Below are 16,830 nucleotides of genomic sequence, written 5' to 3'. Positions count from 1 at the left end.
GGAAAACAATGCCGGTGGTAAACCTGTTCAACATCACCAAAGATCACTCACCCCCCAGGACCTGCGTGCTGACTAAGTGGTTATAGGTTAACCAGAACCGTGGTTTGGGTTTACACTGTGTAAATTATCCGTTTTAGATCAAGTTAATTAATATGGTACTGAATCTTAAAAAATATTTTTCTTAAAACAAGCAAACAATTAGGTGAGATAGTTTCATTTGTTTCCGATGCAAATAAGTTTGTTTCAGGAATTTTCTTGAATCGAGTGTCATTTTCTAGGTGGTGATCTGCCTAAGGCCTGTTCTGCCTCGTTTACTGACACGTGTTTCTAGAAAATCCGTTAAACAAGTGGAACTGCATTGGAGACCAGTGAAAGTATCTCACCCCATTGGCAGTTTTGGCAGCAACAAGAATTTAAGACTAAGTATGAGACTTAATGACTTTGAAATAACAATCAGTGATGGACAAAACCAATTTAGTCTGTATACTATCTAATGATATAGAGATTCATGCAGGTTTATAGCTCAAGTCGTTTTGTAGCACTGAAGAATTTCTATGATGTTGCCAAGAGCAATCTCACTTATGGATTAGCCCATTTTCAGCTCCTAAGCACAAAGACACTGAATATGATCTGAAGTGTCCTGTGTAAACCGAGAATAAGAGCAGCAGCAGTCCACAGGCCAAACTCTCTGCGCGCAGGCTGGGTGTTGGCCAATGGTTTGGAGAGGTTTTGGAGAGGGGTGAGAGGTATCCCTACCTGCTCTTCAGTCAGACCTGGAGTGATTTTATCAGTCATCGGCCAGTGAAGGGATAAGTCGAGCAGCATCACCAGCGGCTCAAGGCGCAACTTTGTGAACAGGATCGAACTAAGAGGGGGCGATGAATCCCACCTCATCGACCTCGACGCCATTTTCAGTCAAGGATATTTTGAAGCTGGAGCACCATCATGTCTTTGAAAATGAATTCGTGATGCCTGATCAACTTGCACCAATGCATTATCAACACACACACAGTGCGCCTCGGACCCTGAACCTTTATGACTGCCAGCTAAAGCCGTGCGTCGCAGGGATGCAGGGGAAACGCACCATCAACCACGACATCCAGAAAGGCAACTTAGCGGCAGAAGAGGAAATAAATGACCAGGGTGAGTTGACACACACATCATAACCAAACCAATGCCAGTTTTAATACAGTCTGGATGCTGGTGTAGGTTGGCCGTGGTTATAGGCCGCCTACGGCCTTGGACGCATGACAGTATCGGGCATAGGGATAAGCTAACACCACTGGCCCTATACTAGTAAATCTATTTTCCCTATCCTTTTTTATTGCTATGTAAATATTTGAAAACCAAAGCAAAAGCGTCAAGGCTTTAACAGGGGCCCCATTCATTAAACCAGAAAGTTACATCTAAATTAATTTGCCACCAAAACTCCCAAATCTGATCGGCTACATTTTTGAGGACAAAAAGGAGCAATGATGGATGACTGACAAGATATTATTATTTGGTAAGAGTGATAAATTATTAGATGTAGGTCACTAAACTATCTGACACAGGCGCGCACAGCTTAAGGGGAACACCGCTCCTGTTCAGTGCTCCTGATTTTTTTTTTAGATGTGGCTTCCATATAAATATGCGAGTTTTGCTTTATCTTCGCTCTACATTATAATGATAAAAAGACTATGGACTATGGCTAAAGTGTGGGAAATATCAATCATTTAGTCTAGTATTGAATCTTTAAAATCATGTTTTCTTGAAAACGTAAAAAAAAAGTATATTTTATTGAAAGAAGTGGCAATATCTGGAAGCAAGGATTCCTCTTCCACTATCAAGATAATATCACTTGACTCAAGAAAATATTTGCATATAAACAAGTGAAATTATCTCACCCCATCGGCATTTTTTTTTTTTTTCATTTTATTTAAGAAGAATTAAGACTCAGTCACAGACTAAATTAGCCATTTCTTCAGTGACTGACGCCCATGGGGTATTAGGCTACTAAAAACAAACCGTTTAACAATCCAGTCAATTTAAAGAGTTTCGTTTTTATTATTATAATTTTGTTATTCCCTTGTAGAAATGTGCGGTTTTGACAGCTCGCCTGACTGTGACCAAACCCCGGAGAAAAGCAAAGCCAGGCTACGCAGAAAGCCCCGGGTCCTGTTCTCCCAGGCCCAGGTGTCCGAGCTGGAGAGGCGCTTCAAGCAGCAGCGCTACCTGTCCGCCCCGGAGAGGGAGCACCTGGCCCACATCCTCAAACTCACCTCCACCCAGGTCAAAATCTGGTTTCAGAACAGGAGGTACAAATGCAAGCGCCAAAGACAGGACAAATCGTTGGAGCTGGCGGGATATCCACCTGCGCCGAGGAGGGTGGCGGTGCCGGTCCTGGTGCGGGACGGGAGGCTCTGCACCGCAGCGTCCCACTCTGCTCCATACAACGTGACAATTGGACCCTATAATCCCGTGTTTGGATATGGAAACAGCAGCGTCTACGGTTGCAATTATAATGTGTCACCTTCAGCCGGTATGACTGCCACTCAGATGCCTAATAACCAGCTGGTTGATATGATAAGTAACACCGAGGGGCCCTTCAGCCACGGACACTTCCAGGCTTCTTTACAGAGTGTAAGAGGTTGGTAATTAAAGGGACGAAAAGGGTGAGAAAAACAATCAAGCGATTCATCTCATGTAATTATCATTATTTTTTTTATTCCTGGAATGGGAATTAGGTGCCAATGCAGTCCTTTTAATGTTTTGTAAGTCAGATGCGAATAAAATCATGATGAAAATGTCCAATTGGTTTACAGCCCACTGTCTTAAAAAGTAGCCTATATTTGTTATTTTCTTCTAAAATTTTCGAATTAGCCTATATAAAGTATATCTCACTGTATAAAAGTAGCTACAAATCTTGGAAGTAATCTGTAATAATATAAGATCTATTTTCTAATCTTTCTTAAAATTAGGTATGTCTAAAGTGTACATCAAATTAAAAGGTTACTGATCTCTCTAAAGGCGAAAAAACTAATATTTCTTTAGTTGGTTAATTATATTGTTTGTTTTTTAGTATTTTTTATTTAAAATATCTTGTAAAAAAAAATGCATCCATCGTGTTTAGAAATAAAATGAAATATTTTTAAGCTCACATCTGCTCATGAGCTCAGTTAATTTTAAACGAATATTAACAAAGCTTTTGTTGGCCATTAATCTTTCAGAATAAAATTCCACTCGTAGGCTTGCATCTAAATTTTGAGTGCAAACACAAACAGTCTCGATCCATTACTCCCTGTTAAAATGTGTAATTTTCTTCTTAAAGCCCGATTACAAACAGAATGCCTAATTAGATAGCCTCTAATTGGCCGCTGAGCTGTCGTCTGCATATTTCAAGCACACCGTTTATCAAAGAGCCCCATCACATGCTAATGGCTGAGGTGACATCTGACCTGACAGCGCTGCTCTATCAAACTGGCCTCATTATTGTCCCATCGAGAAATCCGCTGATAAGGCTGGAGAGCTTGTCCTGTCCCGGAGCTTTGCTGGGTAAACAAACTCGCAGACAGAGTGGCTCTTTTACTTTTTTTCAGCTTTCAATCAAACGGGAAACAGCTTCCAATCTAACCGGTCACTAATCGATACTACAGAGATAGGCCTAACTTGTCTTGTAGGCTACTATGGGATTTGCACGAAGTAATACAGTAATAATCTTTATTTATAGTATTCCTCACTTCAAATACATTTCAGGCTATGGAATTAAATTAATCCAGTTAGATTAAAATAATAGAATAAACGAGCCCTTGTGCGGAAAAAGTAATCATACAATAACATTTAGAGGGATACCTACTAAAAATTGTCACACCAAAACTTTAAAGTATAAAGTGAAACCATAGGAGATAAAACTACCATAAAGTAAGATAAATTCACTGCACTCATTTTTGAGTACCACAGATACACTATAAGCCCATATAGGAACATTATAGGAATATTATAGAACATTTTCGTTAGATGCTTTTTATTCGGTGGGGGGAAAACTCCAGTGAGTAAACAACTGAATAAATGAATTCTTTGAACAAAAAATAAAGCGGCCGATTCATCCATTACATCGACGAATTGTTCAGTGTATCATCCTTAACCCATTAGTCCACTCAGGTAGAGGGCCTGGGGTTGTCAGAAGCCCCGTGGGGACGCGGATCCCGACGAGGTGAAGGCGCATCACTGCTCAGATAAGGACAGACTCAGCGGCTCTGAAATGTAGCTGCAGACAGAAACGAGACCAGGGCCACTTGAGGAGATCAGATAAAGCCTGTGTGTGTGTATGTGTGTGTGTGTGTGTGTGTGTGTGTGTGTGTGTGTGTGTGAGAGAGAGAGAGAGAGAGAGAGAGAGAGAGAGAGAGAGAATGTGCATGCACTCTGGCCACCTGGCAATTTTGACAAATGCATGCCAATGTTGGAGAGGTCCTGGTTTCACTTATTTACAACGTTTGCAACGTTTTAACATTATTTAATCTCCACTATCAGAAATATAAACACCTTAGAGCAGTTATGTAGTGGTAAATAGAAAGGTGGATAAGTTCTATCTTCAGTAGGCAATAGTCAAACAAGGAGAACTGTAAACAAAAATCAACCACATTTTCAGAAAAAAAAAAAAGAATTCCATTTAAAGACTGTACCTTCTTATCTTCCATTTGATACTACTTATGTTGTTGAACTTAGGTTGTAAAGATTTATGCCAGCCTGAAGAGGTGGATAAAACTCTATTCTGCAAATAAATGTGGGTAAAGTGAGTTTAGGTGGGTTTCCCCTCCACTTCATCCCAGTTTTAAATACTGGCAATGTGTGCAAGACAAGTGGCTTTATTGGCCCAAGTCAAATTGATATCAACAGGTTATCTGTCAAAATCCAGAGTTCACATACATTTTACAAACTGTTTTGACTGTAGAAGCAAGTCCATGAAATAGGCTAGAAATATGGAAATGGAAAATGTAGAATATATTTCCTTTCATACTGGTATATAACCTGACTGTTCCCTCTTGCTCAAAAATAATCTTAATTCTTCATTAGGTCTACAGTGAGAGAAGGAGGGAGTGAGAGGGAGATGTGACTCAGAATGTGTGAAATCACATGAAAGAAATAGAAACCGGTGTGATAAGATGTTGTGGTTCAGATTTCAGATAGGTCTGACGGAATGATGTGAGAGTTTAAAGAATGATATCAGCCCCGGGTTTGGCCGTTTTCTGAACCCTTGCCAGTTTGAAAGATGCACAAATGGAGGAAGCATTGGTTGCAGAGACTAAAGCAGAGGTGGTTAAGACAAAATATTACGATTCCAAAGGGAGATTTGAAGCCCCAAGGGAGAAATAAATCTGATTTTCAAATCATAAAATGAGCGATATGTACATGTCTGGATTTGGAGCATGAGCAAAAGTTTCATTGTAGCATGGCCAAATCTGTTGATTTTTTTGTAGAAAAAGTGTAGCTTTGTGTGTAGTCAGAGTATTTAAGGGTATATTTTGATAAAATGTTTTTTTTTTTACATACTGTACATGTATGCATCGTTTCAATTACAGTATGTTTTGTTGGGAGTGGGCGTTTGGGGTGCTAATGGGGTGGGCAGTGGGCCAAGAGAGGTGTGAAATGACAGGGTGTGTGTGTGTGTGTGTGTGTGTGTGTGTGTGTGTGTGTAAGAGAGAGAGAGAGAAGCCAGAAAAAAGGGACAGAGATATGATTTTCAATGTGTGAATGAGGGGAAAATCCAAAAATGCTTGATTACAGTGTTGTGGTTCACATTTTGTGTGGCTCAGTTTAGGCAGAAGATGACGTGAGCCTTTTTTGAAAGACCCATTATGGTTTCTCAGAAAGGCTTTAATTCATAGATAGCCTTACGTCAGCTGCAGAAAGGAGAGGCAGATGTCTAATCTGTAACTCTGTGATCACATCATTGGAATTCCAATCTGATAATGTGGTGTTTATGATTAGTGCTGAGATCATTGTAAAAGTAAAAACCAAGGAGCAGTGTTCCTCTGTCCGACCATCTGCCCACTAAGAAATCACTCAGCTGCCAGCCAATCATAAGAAAAGGTTGATTCTCTGGTTGCAGTCTGAATGGAGATGAAACTTCCCAAGACAACCAGCGCTTGTGCACTATGACTCTTCTCAAACAAACCCTACCTACCTTCTGCAAAATATCTCATTATGTGGAGAAAAAATAAAGTCAAATGAGTCCACTGGCAGCAGTCCATGTCTGTGTGCTTTGAAGTGGCCGCTGGCTGGTGAACATTATTTTGTGGAGAGTTGATCTATGGCTTTGTAGCACCCTCTACTGGAAGACTCCACATCATCCCACATGGGGAAATAACACCATTATGTTCACATGATCTCACACACTGTATATTGTATGTTATTGTGCTAAATTGCATTCACTAAGCCATTGTTAAGATAAAAATGTGAGTACACAAAAATGCTACAACACGCCAGACATGTAAAACTGGAGTTAATAAACTATTTTTAGTGCAGCAGTTCAATACTGAATCAAGATGTGCTATTCAAGTCTCTGCCAAGATAGGAAGACTAATGTGAAGGTATTTGTTGTGTCAGACTGTGAGCAAACATAAATCTAATGTGCTCTGATGAAAAAGGACGACTTGAAATAACTAAAAGTTATCTTTGTTCACATTCATTAAATAAAATTAGTTTGAGATAATATTTTCTACATACCTGATGACAGCAGTTCTATCAGGAGAGACTAGGATGAATGCTCGAATGAAAACTTTATTCATGACATAAAACAAGATGAACTCCTCCCATTCCTGAAGTTAGGAGTACGTCCGGGATAGACATAGGAATTAGGATGTCCCCCTGCGGAGTTCCTCTGGAGCCTGGACATTGGTGGTGATGGGGTGGTGGAGGGACGAAGGTAAGCACAGAGACTGGAATGACAGCAGCATACGGCATAGATCTGAGAGAAGGGCAATAGCATAGTAGGTGACGTGTATATACTCCCGTCACTTAGACGACTGGCTCTTTGAAAAAGAGAGGGAAGTGACGGCTAACTCTGATTGGTTCTCTGGAAAAGAGGGAACGTGTTCACCAACTCTGATTGGGTAAAGAGAAAGCATGAATGAATGAATGAATGAATGAATGATAAGTAGTCTTCCTGATTAAAATTGTGTAATACTTCACTAACCTTCACATAAAGCCTAAAATAAGTCAGTCAACTTCTGCTACACAGCATAACCAGAGACTCTAGCTGTTGGGTCAAATCTTGCAGCTACTGTATGGATGTAGGTCCAATAAAAAAATGTCTTCTGTTCAAAAATGTGGCATTTTGTTTCAGCAAAGGTTTGGGTATAAACCTCAGATTGAACTGTTCAACCTGACAACATATTTATCATTCATCAAGGCTAAGGCCTTGTGCAATAACACACACACAGGTGAAGGATATAATGTAAAACAACACTGATGCTAAACAGATAACAGGATGGAAGTCTGACAAATATACTGTTACAACACATTGTCTCGCTTCTCATCTCAGACAAAGAAATTGCAACAGTTCTGAATGGGAAACAACAGAAGATTGATGGTTTCCTGCACGGCATCTTGCCTTGGCACAAACAAAACAGCAGTATCACATACTCTGCACTGAGGAAGACTAATGCCTTTCTAGGCTAAAGGGTCAGAGGTTCTGCAAAGTCACGTCTGGTGCAAAACGAGTTAAGTGCACTATGCAACTGTATATCTGTACGGTTCAGTGAATGCTTGGCGTACAATAAAGATGCAGAAGAGACATTTCATTGTCTGCATAACTATGAGTAATCATAAAGATTGTCTAAGAATAAGGGCAGAGGATGACAGCATGCTTGATAAACTGGTGGTTTTAACAGTTAAGATAGAGATCAGTGGAACCTTAAAAGACCCATTTTGGACTGGATGACAGCGCCACACATCGCACCACAGTTGCCTCACTATTTGTTTATGCTCTTGTTGCTAGATTGCATGCATATATTTTATCATTAAATTGAGTGAATAGGCTTTTGAAGCAGATTTAGCAGTGTGTGACAGCTAATCATGAGTGTGAGATGCATTTTGAAGTGGTAAATGAGTTGATTTTTGGTGGAATCAGAATTTTTTTTTTCAGCAGCAAGCTCTGTTTCTATATTATATATTATATATTCAATATAGTATGATCACAAAATCAACATAAGGGTTGCGACACAGAAAGAGGAACTGAGTCTAGACTGTATGCGAGGGATGAAGGTATTATCTGCGTACAGTTCAACATACTTTCAGAGTGAGATGGCCCCAGACAAAGAATTCAAGGTGAAACGTATCATACTGAACATCTTAATACTGTGTTGACAAGACAGCAGCTAATGCTTAAGAAGAACTAAGATACTTAAAACAGAATGACTTCTGTAATGCTTCACACAAAGACATTATTTGATTAATATAGGACAGCACTTTCTGTGTAAGATTGCAACACAAGGTGCTTAACATAAAGGCAATAAAACAATTATAAATAAGAAAATGAAATCACAATGTGTAAGAGATAAATTACAATATACAACACTTGGATATTAAGACCCCATGTAAAAGCTAATCAAATGAGAACAGAAATAATGTGACATGGAAGTGCAGGTCACTCCTCAGTGTGTGGTTGGTGCAGGGAAGCTGATGGAGTCGGCAGGGGCAGGGGGCATGGAAGGGATAATATTTGTCATTCCTAGATTCATGCTCTTCCAAATGAAGCATGAATTCCCCGAGGACTGCAGACACTAGAAAATGTCCCATTCCCAGGAAAAAGGTCAGGCGGAACCACAGAGAACAACAAATAAACAGCCACTGAACAATGAATGTGTCGGTTTAGGAGCCGACCTAAATGTGCTGAACACATTAGCCCTCCACTAGGTATGGCCACCCACTCTGACCCCCGACAGCAGACTGAGCAGCCCCCCTGCAGGAGCAGACAGCAGGGCTACTGCCTGAGCTGAGGAGGCATGGAACTCATGAATGAGTTCAAAATCAGCACAATTAGTCAATCCATTAGAGATCTACAAACTGAACCGACAGATCTAGTAAGATACATTACCCTCACCATAAGTCCCCTATAGGGACTTGTAGTGTGTCTGTGGTACTCACTAAGTTTATATTATCTCTACTATAATATTCATACAGAGACTTATACTTCTATACTTCTAATATGTGTGTAGCAATCTAAAATGTATTACATTTATTATTAATAGTTGTTTTTCATAAGGGTACATTGGCATTACCGCTTTTGATTAGTAGCTTGGACTACATTTAGCTGCTATCATAGATTTACCCCCCAAAAAAAACATGCTAGTCAGACATTATTAGCCTATAGAACTTTCCATGAAGTTCACTGACATGCATTAGAGATGAAGAGGCAAACAGATGAAAACAGAGTTACTGAAGGTAGGGTTAACAGGGTAAACAGAGCTCCTTGGCCCGCCTCTTTCACTTGTCAGCGCAGTCAGACTGGACCCGCCCCTGCTCTTGTATAAATTGGTGCTTCAGTCTGTGTGTGTGAGAAGACTCACACTGGAGCCACCAAGTCACCAGCTGTAGCCTTTGGCACTGAGAGGCCTTTCATTTGTGGACTACTGGACAGAGATGTCTGAGACGGTCAAACCTCTGACATCCTTCCTCATAGAGGACATTCTCTCCATTAAGGAAAGCACAAGATTTAATGGAAAATGCTCTACACAGAAGACAGAAAGGTGTTCACAGTGGAAAGAAGAGTGTGAAGAGTCATCAGAGCAGTTCTGCCCACAGGAGACAGTGTTTGGAGCGCAGAAAGGTGAGAATCTACAGTCTGCCTGTAGGCCTTTAATATCACAGTGTATAGAATTAAGTTCACCAGCTTCTTTAAGATGGCATGAATCTTAATGCCATAAATTCATAGTATATATCATAGTAAGTATTATCAAACTGATGTAAGTGGTACAAAGATTGAGTCTTTTAAGGAAAAAAACAACTTTTCTGAGAGTATATTTTGTTCATACTGGTGGTTGTTTGCCTTATGATGATCACTGAATGCAAGTCATAGTTTACACACCTTTTTATGTACCGCTACATCACTGCCCAATATGTAGACCATACTGACTTCCACCAACACTGCATTTTCCCATTTAATGACCTAACCCCATCTGTATTTCAGAGTCCCTCGACACATCCTGTCCCAGCACCTCAGAGTCCAGCAGTTTTACATCCACAGGGAAACAGAAGCGCTCCCGAGCCGCGTTTACACACCTCCAAGTGCTTGAACTGGAGAAGAAGTTCAACCACCAGAAATACCTGTCGGCCCCGGAGAGGGCTCATCTGGCCAGCGCCTTGAGACTAACCGAGACCCAGGTGAAAATCTGGTTTCAGAACAGGAGGTATAAGACAAAAAGAAGGCAGCAAACCTCGGAGTTGTGTAAGGACATGTGCAAGTTGGAGGGACTGGGCCTGGGGGACGATTTAGTCAGAGTGTCGCTACTCACCACCTTCTGCAAAGAATATCAATACCGGCCCTACCTGTGGGACTTCAGTGGCCCCTGGAGGCCAATGTTATGGTGAAATGGACATGCAGCACGGACCCAACATGCACAACGCCTGGTTTATGATCATAAAGCTTTTGATTGTTTATTGTCCCTGTTCCCCTTACTGATATCCTGTGTTCAATATCACACCTTATTCCGTTTCATTTTGTCTTGATTTTGAATCTGCCCATATGTTACAATTTGCACAACACCCTGTTTCAAACGTTATTGCTCATAACAACATCCTGTATTTTTTTTCCTACTTTTTCATGCCAAATCTGTGACACTGGCTTAAAAGGCCCTATAGGAAATCTAACAAATCTAGTGGTATTGGCCTACATGTGGGGTTTGCACAATGAATGATGGTCTTATTTGATCACTGAATTCAGTTGTAACACTGTTAATTAATTCATTATTAAATCCATGTTGATAAAGTTTACTTTCTGCTTAAAGCTTTGTGTTAAAACTGTATAGAAGATAGGACATTTGCAGTGTTGAGGAATAACACCACACTATAACTTAATTGTAATATGCCTAATCATAGTAATTTTCAGCAAAACTTAGTTAGCAATTTTTGCCATGTAGCCTAGTTTCATACATTTTAGCAAAATAGTATGTAGTAGGAAGCTTTCAAATTGTTACCATGTTGTCAATGCATCACATGTAGTTTGGATATAGTTAACTATTTCAAATGAGTTGTAGTTTGACAAACCAAACTAGCAGTTTAACTTCTTTAACTGGGAAGTAGCTAGTTGGTGTACTATACTGTAAGAGTAGCTTCCCTAAAATTGATGATTTAAAAGTTTCACATTGGAATATAATAATTCCTGCTGTTGTCTTTGTATGAAAATTGAAACACGTCACAATCTTTCGTCCACTGTACTGTAGGCTACAGATTCTAGGTAGAAGTATGTTTCAAAAGAGAAACAAACTATCTCTGTGGAGTTAAACTCTGATAATGCTGTAGAATTGCATGAGCAGATAAGTCTATCTGAGGAATAAATGAGGGCCCTTTCCAAAGAATGAGACATGATTCCTTCAAAGAGCCCCTACCCCTATCCATCAGGTTAAATGGAGGTAAACCATCTGCACCGTCGCTCCTCAACTTCCTTTTGGTGACATCATGAGGAAAAGTATGAACTTTACAAGCATGCACAGAAACTGTAATTTCTTATCTAAGGCATTTAGGGGATTCAGTGCAAAATGATTCCACCATATGGAAATTAGTTTGTTAATCAAACAAAAATTATAGAAAATATGTTTAGCTATAGAAACCACAGTATATTGGCAAAGTGGCCATTGTCACAATCTTCCTTCTGATTTCAACTGACAAAGTTTTATGTGACAGTGTATAAGACAGGATAACACGAAACTTGAATGATCCCCGTGGGGAAACTGGGTCATTGAAGCAGCAAAAAATAATAAGATACAGCAGAAAAATTTGAAACTAAACAGGAAACATGAAAAGTTCAACACCTGAACACCCAGATAGTAAAACTGTTTGACAGTGAATAAACATTTTCAGTAGTTCCAGGAAATAGTGCAAGATGGAGTACTGTTTTTGTTTTGTTTTTTTATGTCTGCAAGACATTTATCAGAGATCTCTTTCACACATTGAAAGTTGTCTCTCACTTATCTGAACATCAAACTGGATACAAGAGATATCACCTTTGCTTTAGCCACTGGCATGAAGCAATAAATTAAACAGATCCACTCAAACTGTCACGTTGTAGAGAAGTTGTTTTGAAAGAGAAATTGGAATGCCATCTGACCTTGCAACAGAGAGGCTCAGCGCCCTAGTTAAGGAGAAATGTGCATTTGATAAAGGCATCACCAAATATTACATAAATGTAAGGTGATCTGAAGGAACATTTTATCTAGAGGTCCGCTACAGACTTTGTCTATAGACTCTGTGACAGCCATTTGAAATTGGTGCCATCATGACACATAATGTGTGGAACTATGCCAGAAAAATACCTACAGCATTATAGTTTTGCTTATTCTTCATCAGTAGTTCAGTAGTGTTTTGATCAGTAGTGCTTCATAACCCATATTAATATCTATGCTGGTATACTCTGTCTGCCACTCAGAATATGCTGCAAGACATCTGCTGTTTTATTGTGTGTAAATCCCAAATAAATTAATTGCATAGGGGGTAGATAACTGGTTCATTAGAAGTATTTTTTGTATTACTTCCTCCTATTCCCCCAATATCCCAGTGTGCTCTAGCACCAAACATTTAACTGTAGGCAAACTAAAGATGAAAACTCAGAAGTACAGATTTATGGGTACTTTTTCCACATAATTTAGCATATAATAATAAAAACAAAATGTCACCAGTCTTAGTAGTTAGAGAGACCATCCTCTCTGTTTACCTCCCATAGGTGTGTGCCAGTTGTTTTCTTTATGTGACTTTCTTTATGTTTTCTTTATGTGACCCTGAGCTGCCCAACTATTTGCAGCACAAGTAGCTATGGAATGCACTTTGTTCAGAGGTTGTCTTTGAGGATATTGATATTATCAATGACTTGAATATAAAGCCTCCTCTCTTTATCTTATGGTATCTTGTATGTTGCCCTTATCAACTGAAACAGGGCAACTGCCTTCTTAAGGCAGAACCTGTTTAACTCGGGTTCAATGGAATTTGATTGTCATTTGGCTGTTATAGTAAATGTCCTCTGAAACAAGTCATATTTTTCTCTCTATATATCCCCTTGTCCTGGTTTAGTTTAACTAGGCCCACCCAAACTAAAATGTACACACCCATGGTACAGCAAAGACATGGCATCCACACAATGACAAATTAATTCATTATACATATACTGTGCATAGGTGCAGCGCAGTCATTTCCATTGAAATGTGGTTTTTGAGATCGAAAAAAAAAACATGATGCACAAGCACATTAACCCTGTCTATTGTTTCTCAGAACACCACATCTACAACATTTTGATTAGACCTTAAAATGGTGGGGAGAAAGCTGAATTTGGGGAGTTGAACGATAAATGATAAACAAGATTGAAAATGGAAACTAAATGATAACTTTGCTTATGTGTGTGGTGTGTGAGATACGAAAGGAAGAAACACTGAATTGGAAGCTAACATTGAAGAGTCATTCTCCCAAGCCAGGGGTTTCTGTGAAGAAGTACGGCGCTCAAGGAGTTGTTTATTATTATTTTTGTGACTTGAGCAGCAGCAGGAAATAAACACAATATGTGCACCATTCTTAAGGCATATTTCTTCTCTGTGCATTGGGTAGAGATGGTGAAATATCTCTTTTTTTTTTAAAGAACCTACTTTAAGAAACTCAAAGGTCTCTTCCAAAATTTGATATTCCACTCAAAGGGAAAGATATTAAACAGCAACTCCAGTAGCGCAATATGCCCTACCAAAGCCGACCTGCTGTCTGGACAGAAACCGTTCCAGTGACAGTGATGGAGTCAGCACCCTATCACCAGAAAGGAGGAAGATGAAATTCTTACTTTGGGGCAAGTAGGCCTAACAGTAGCCAAACATAGGCTACATTTTATTTATTTATTCTTTTTTTCTGGGGGTGGGGATTGCTAAATCAACATGAAAATCACTCCTGTTATAGCTTGTTGTGATATTTGTTTGTTTACAACATATCTGAAAAATACTAATAGCCTAAAGAGCTAAAGCAAATTTCACATAATGGTGTCTTTCTAGGCTCTTTAGATAGAAAATGCTATAACAAAATTGATTTCATTTGATGCAGTCTAGTCTCAATGTGCTGTCTCAAACTGACTTGATTATTAAAGATGGAACCTCATAATTCCCAAGCTCACCATTTGTCAAGTGTGACACTTTGTGCAAGTGCTTGAACCATTTCCTTGAGAGATTGCTATCTCCGTCTCACTCACAAATGGAAATGTCACTCTACAGGAATCTGATAGCAAAATGATTTAGGAATTCATTAGAAATCAACTGTACTTTGGAATCAGTGGGCAATGCAGTATGATTGCTGGGTCCTAGATGAAGTGAATTTATTTGGATAGTATGAAAATCTTTTTTTCTTTTACTAGAAGAAACTATTTATATGAAAGCAAAATACCAACAGTGTGGTCAAGTGTGCTTAGCTAGACATGCAGGCTGACATGCCAGGCTGACTTAGTACAGTGTTCTGCTAACAGTGCTGATAAGATGGCATGAGGGATTTAGGGCTTTACATATTTAGGAAGGGCAAGTTTACAGTAGCATAACTGAAGTGTGAGCAGAGGTCTGATGGAACTGAGATAGAAGGTTTGAGAGCTCTCACGCCAGTAACCTGTCTGACACTGCTAACTCAACTGACCTTAGGGATTTGTCCTCTGTATAGGCAGCAAGTGTCACAAGCATATCATTATCTTATATGTACCATAACATATTTTTTATTGAGAAAAATACAATAAGTCTCCACAATCTCCTATTTTTAGAAAATGTAAATGAGACCTTTAATTCCTTTAATCTTTCTATAACAAATACCTTTGTTTTGTGGCTGGTGGTCAATTTATTATCGTAACATAAAGATATCCAAATTGCATCGCACCCTTTCAAAAAGCATTTAGTTAAGTCTTTTCTTTTGTGCACATTCAATTCTTGTATGGGTGTCTATGGGTTGATTCAAGCCTAAATTGTACTGTCCCATCCAACAGAGCATCAACATCATGACAGCCATTGAGCAAAAATGGTGACCTTGTCCTATACATTACTCTCTGGAAAGAACATTTCAAATACCATATGCCTGTTACAACACACTGAATGCTGGTTCACAAAACACAGAGAAAAATTTAACAGATTTTGTCACATCTTATAATGTAAAAAAATAAGGAAATTAAAGAAAAAGTCAATCTCAATGAGTTGCTAAAACTCAAGTGAGCTGTTATCAACAATGGCAACAGCTGAATCTTCCAATCTAGGCCTTTGGAGTAAACAGGTAATTAGACATGAAGAGGGCAGATAGCATCTGTTTTGACGGCATTGAGAATCTGACAGTATCTCTCAGTGTCTCTCAGCCGCCCGGCTCTATAAGAACATGGCCATCAGATAAAGCAGCTTGTTGATGGGCGAAGCTGAAGGTTAGAACTATTATTATTCTACTTACCATTGTAATACCTGCACTTCCGCAGGCTCAAAGAGACACGGTACATTGATTCACAAATGCAGAAGAGTAAAAACAACCTCCTCTTGTCTTATTGCTTGCTCCTTCCTTCTGCAGGCTCGGGGAGTGCCTCTCTCTGCACCGCCTGGATTAACTGGCTTTTCCGAGTTTAAGATGAAAAGCTGTTAGGAGGAGGTTACTACATAACTGCCTTTGATAGAAGAATTATCTCCTCTAATGGGAAGGAACATTCAAGAAATGCCAAATAATCACATCAACCACATTCCTAACCATTATTTGTTTTATGTTGTGGTACACTTGCTTTTCTTTCACATTCAGCTACATTAAGGTTTTCTGGGATATGATATTATGCATGGAAATAAAGGTAAAAATGGATGGTCTGGTAGGAAAATCTAAAGTATGTTTTTAGGAATCAGGTGGGTTTGTGTGGTCATGGAGCCATCATGCTGCTGTTCAGGCTGCCCAGCGATGCTTTGGAAAACAAGCAGATCGTCTTTACAGATGGAGGGAAAATCAAACTCAAACCACAAAGACAGCCTTTGTCAGTGCTCCAATATGCCGTGACTGGCTGACAAATTTGTCGGCAGTTGATAAGGTGGTTTAAAACAGCCCCGATCTTTTCACATGGGAAGACTCATAAACTTCCTTGGATAGTGTAACTGGATCCCTCATGTTACGGTACCAGTAGACCAGCTCCCTTTCTTCTCCCATCAACAGATATACCGCCGCATCCAACTTTATGCGATGGTTAACGTCGATTGTGCTGTGTGACTGTGAACAGTGTGTGTGGCGGAAGCGCCACAGCATCCAACTCTGTGTATGTGTGTGTGAGAAAGAGAAAGAAACAGAGGGAGACAGGCAGGCAGGCAGAGAGAGAGGAGAGTCAGTTGTAATCTTCCAGTGGGCTTATCTATGGGATAAAGACATGAAGTGGTGGGACAGTTTACTGCAGATAGAGTGATTAGAGGACAGTATGACAGGGACAGAGGACATGGGCAAAGGGGCTGTTCATTGTGCGCTTCAGATAAACAACCTACTCATGGACCAGGGCAAAAACTAAACACGCTGGAGACAACAACGCTGCGACACAAGTGTACGTGTCCAGAGGCATGTTGGTTTTGAATAAAGCTCTGCTCTGTCTGTATCTCGATAAAACATCAAATCAGTCTTCTTTTTCTATTA

The 16,830-nt window shown here is 39.7% G+C and overlaps 2 protein-coding genes across 2 annotated transcripts; both read left to right on the top strand.

Moving 5' to 3' along the window:
• Window positions 1–875: 875 nt before the first annotated feature.
• nkx2.7 (NK2 transcription factor related 7) lies at window positions 876–2,637 on the top strand. The gene is made up of 2 exons (XM_071920441.2): window positions 876–1,143; window positions 2,075–2,637. Exons 1-2 carry the CDS (start codon window positions 879–881, stop codon window positions 2,635–2,637), a joined length of 828 nt encoding a protein of 275 aa, XP_071776542.2. The 5' UTR covers window positions 876–878.
• Window positions 2,638–9,545: 6,908 nt separating this feature from the next.
• nkx3-1 (NK3 homeobox 1) lies at window positions 9,546–10,971 on the top strand. The gene is made up of 2 exons (XM_071920438.2): window positions 9,546–9,808; window positions 10,169–10,971. The coding sequence occupies exons 1-2, from the start codon at window positions 9,622–9,624 to the stop codon at window positions 10,567–10,569; spliced, it is 588 nt and encodes a 195-aa protein (XP_071776539.2). The 5' UTR covers window positions 9,546–9,621; the 3' UTR covers window positions 10,570–10,971.
• The last annotated feature ends 5,859 nt before the right edge of the window (window positions 10,972–16,830 follow it).

This window comes from Centroberyx gerrardi, chromosome 8 (genome assembly GCF_048128805.1).
Source record: "Centroberyx gerrardi isolate f3 chromosome 8, fCenGer3.hap1.cur.20231027, whole genome shotgun sequence".
NCBI classification, from domain to species: Eukaryota; Metazoa; Chordata; class Actinopteri; order Beryciformes; family Berycidae; genus Centroberyx; species Centroberyx gerrardi.
Note: the sequence above shows the minus strand (reverse complement) of the source record. Positions and strands in the feature narration are given on the sequence as shown.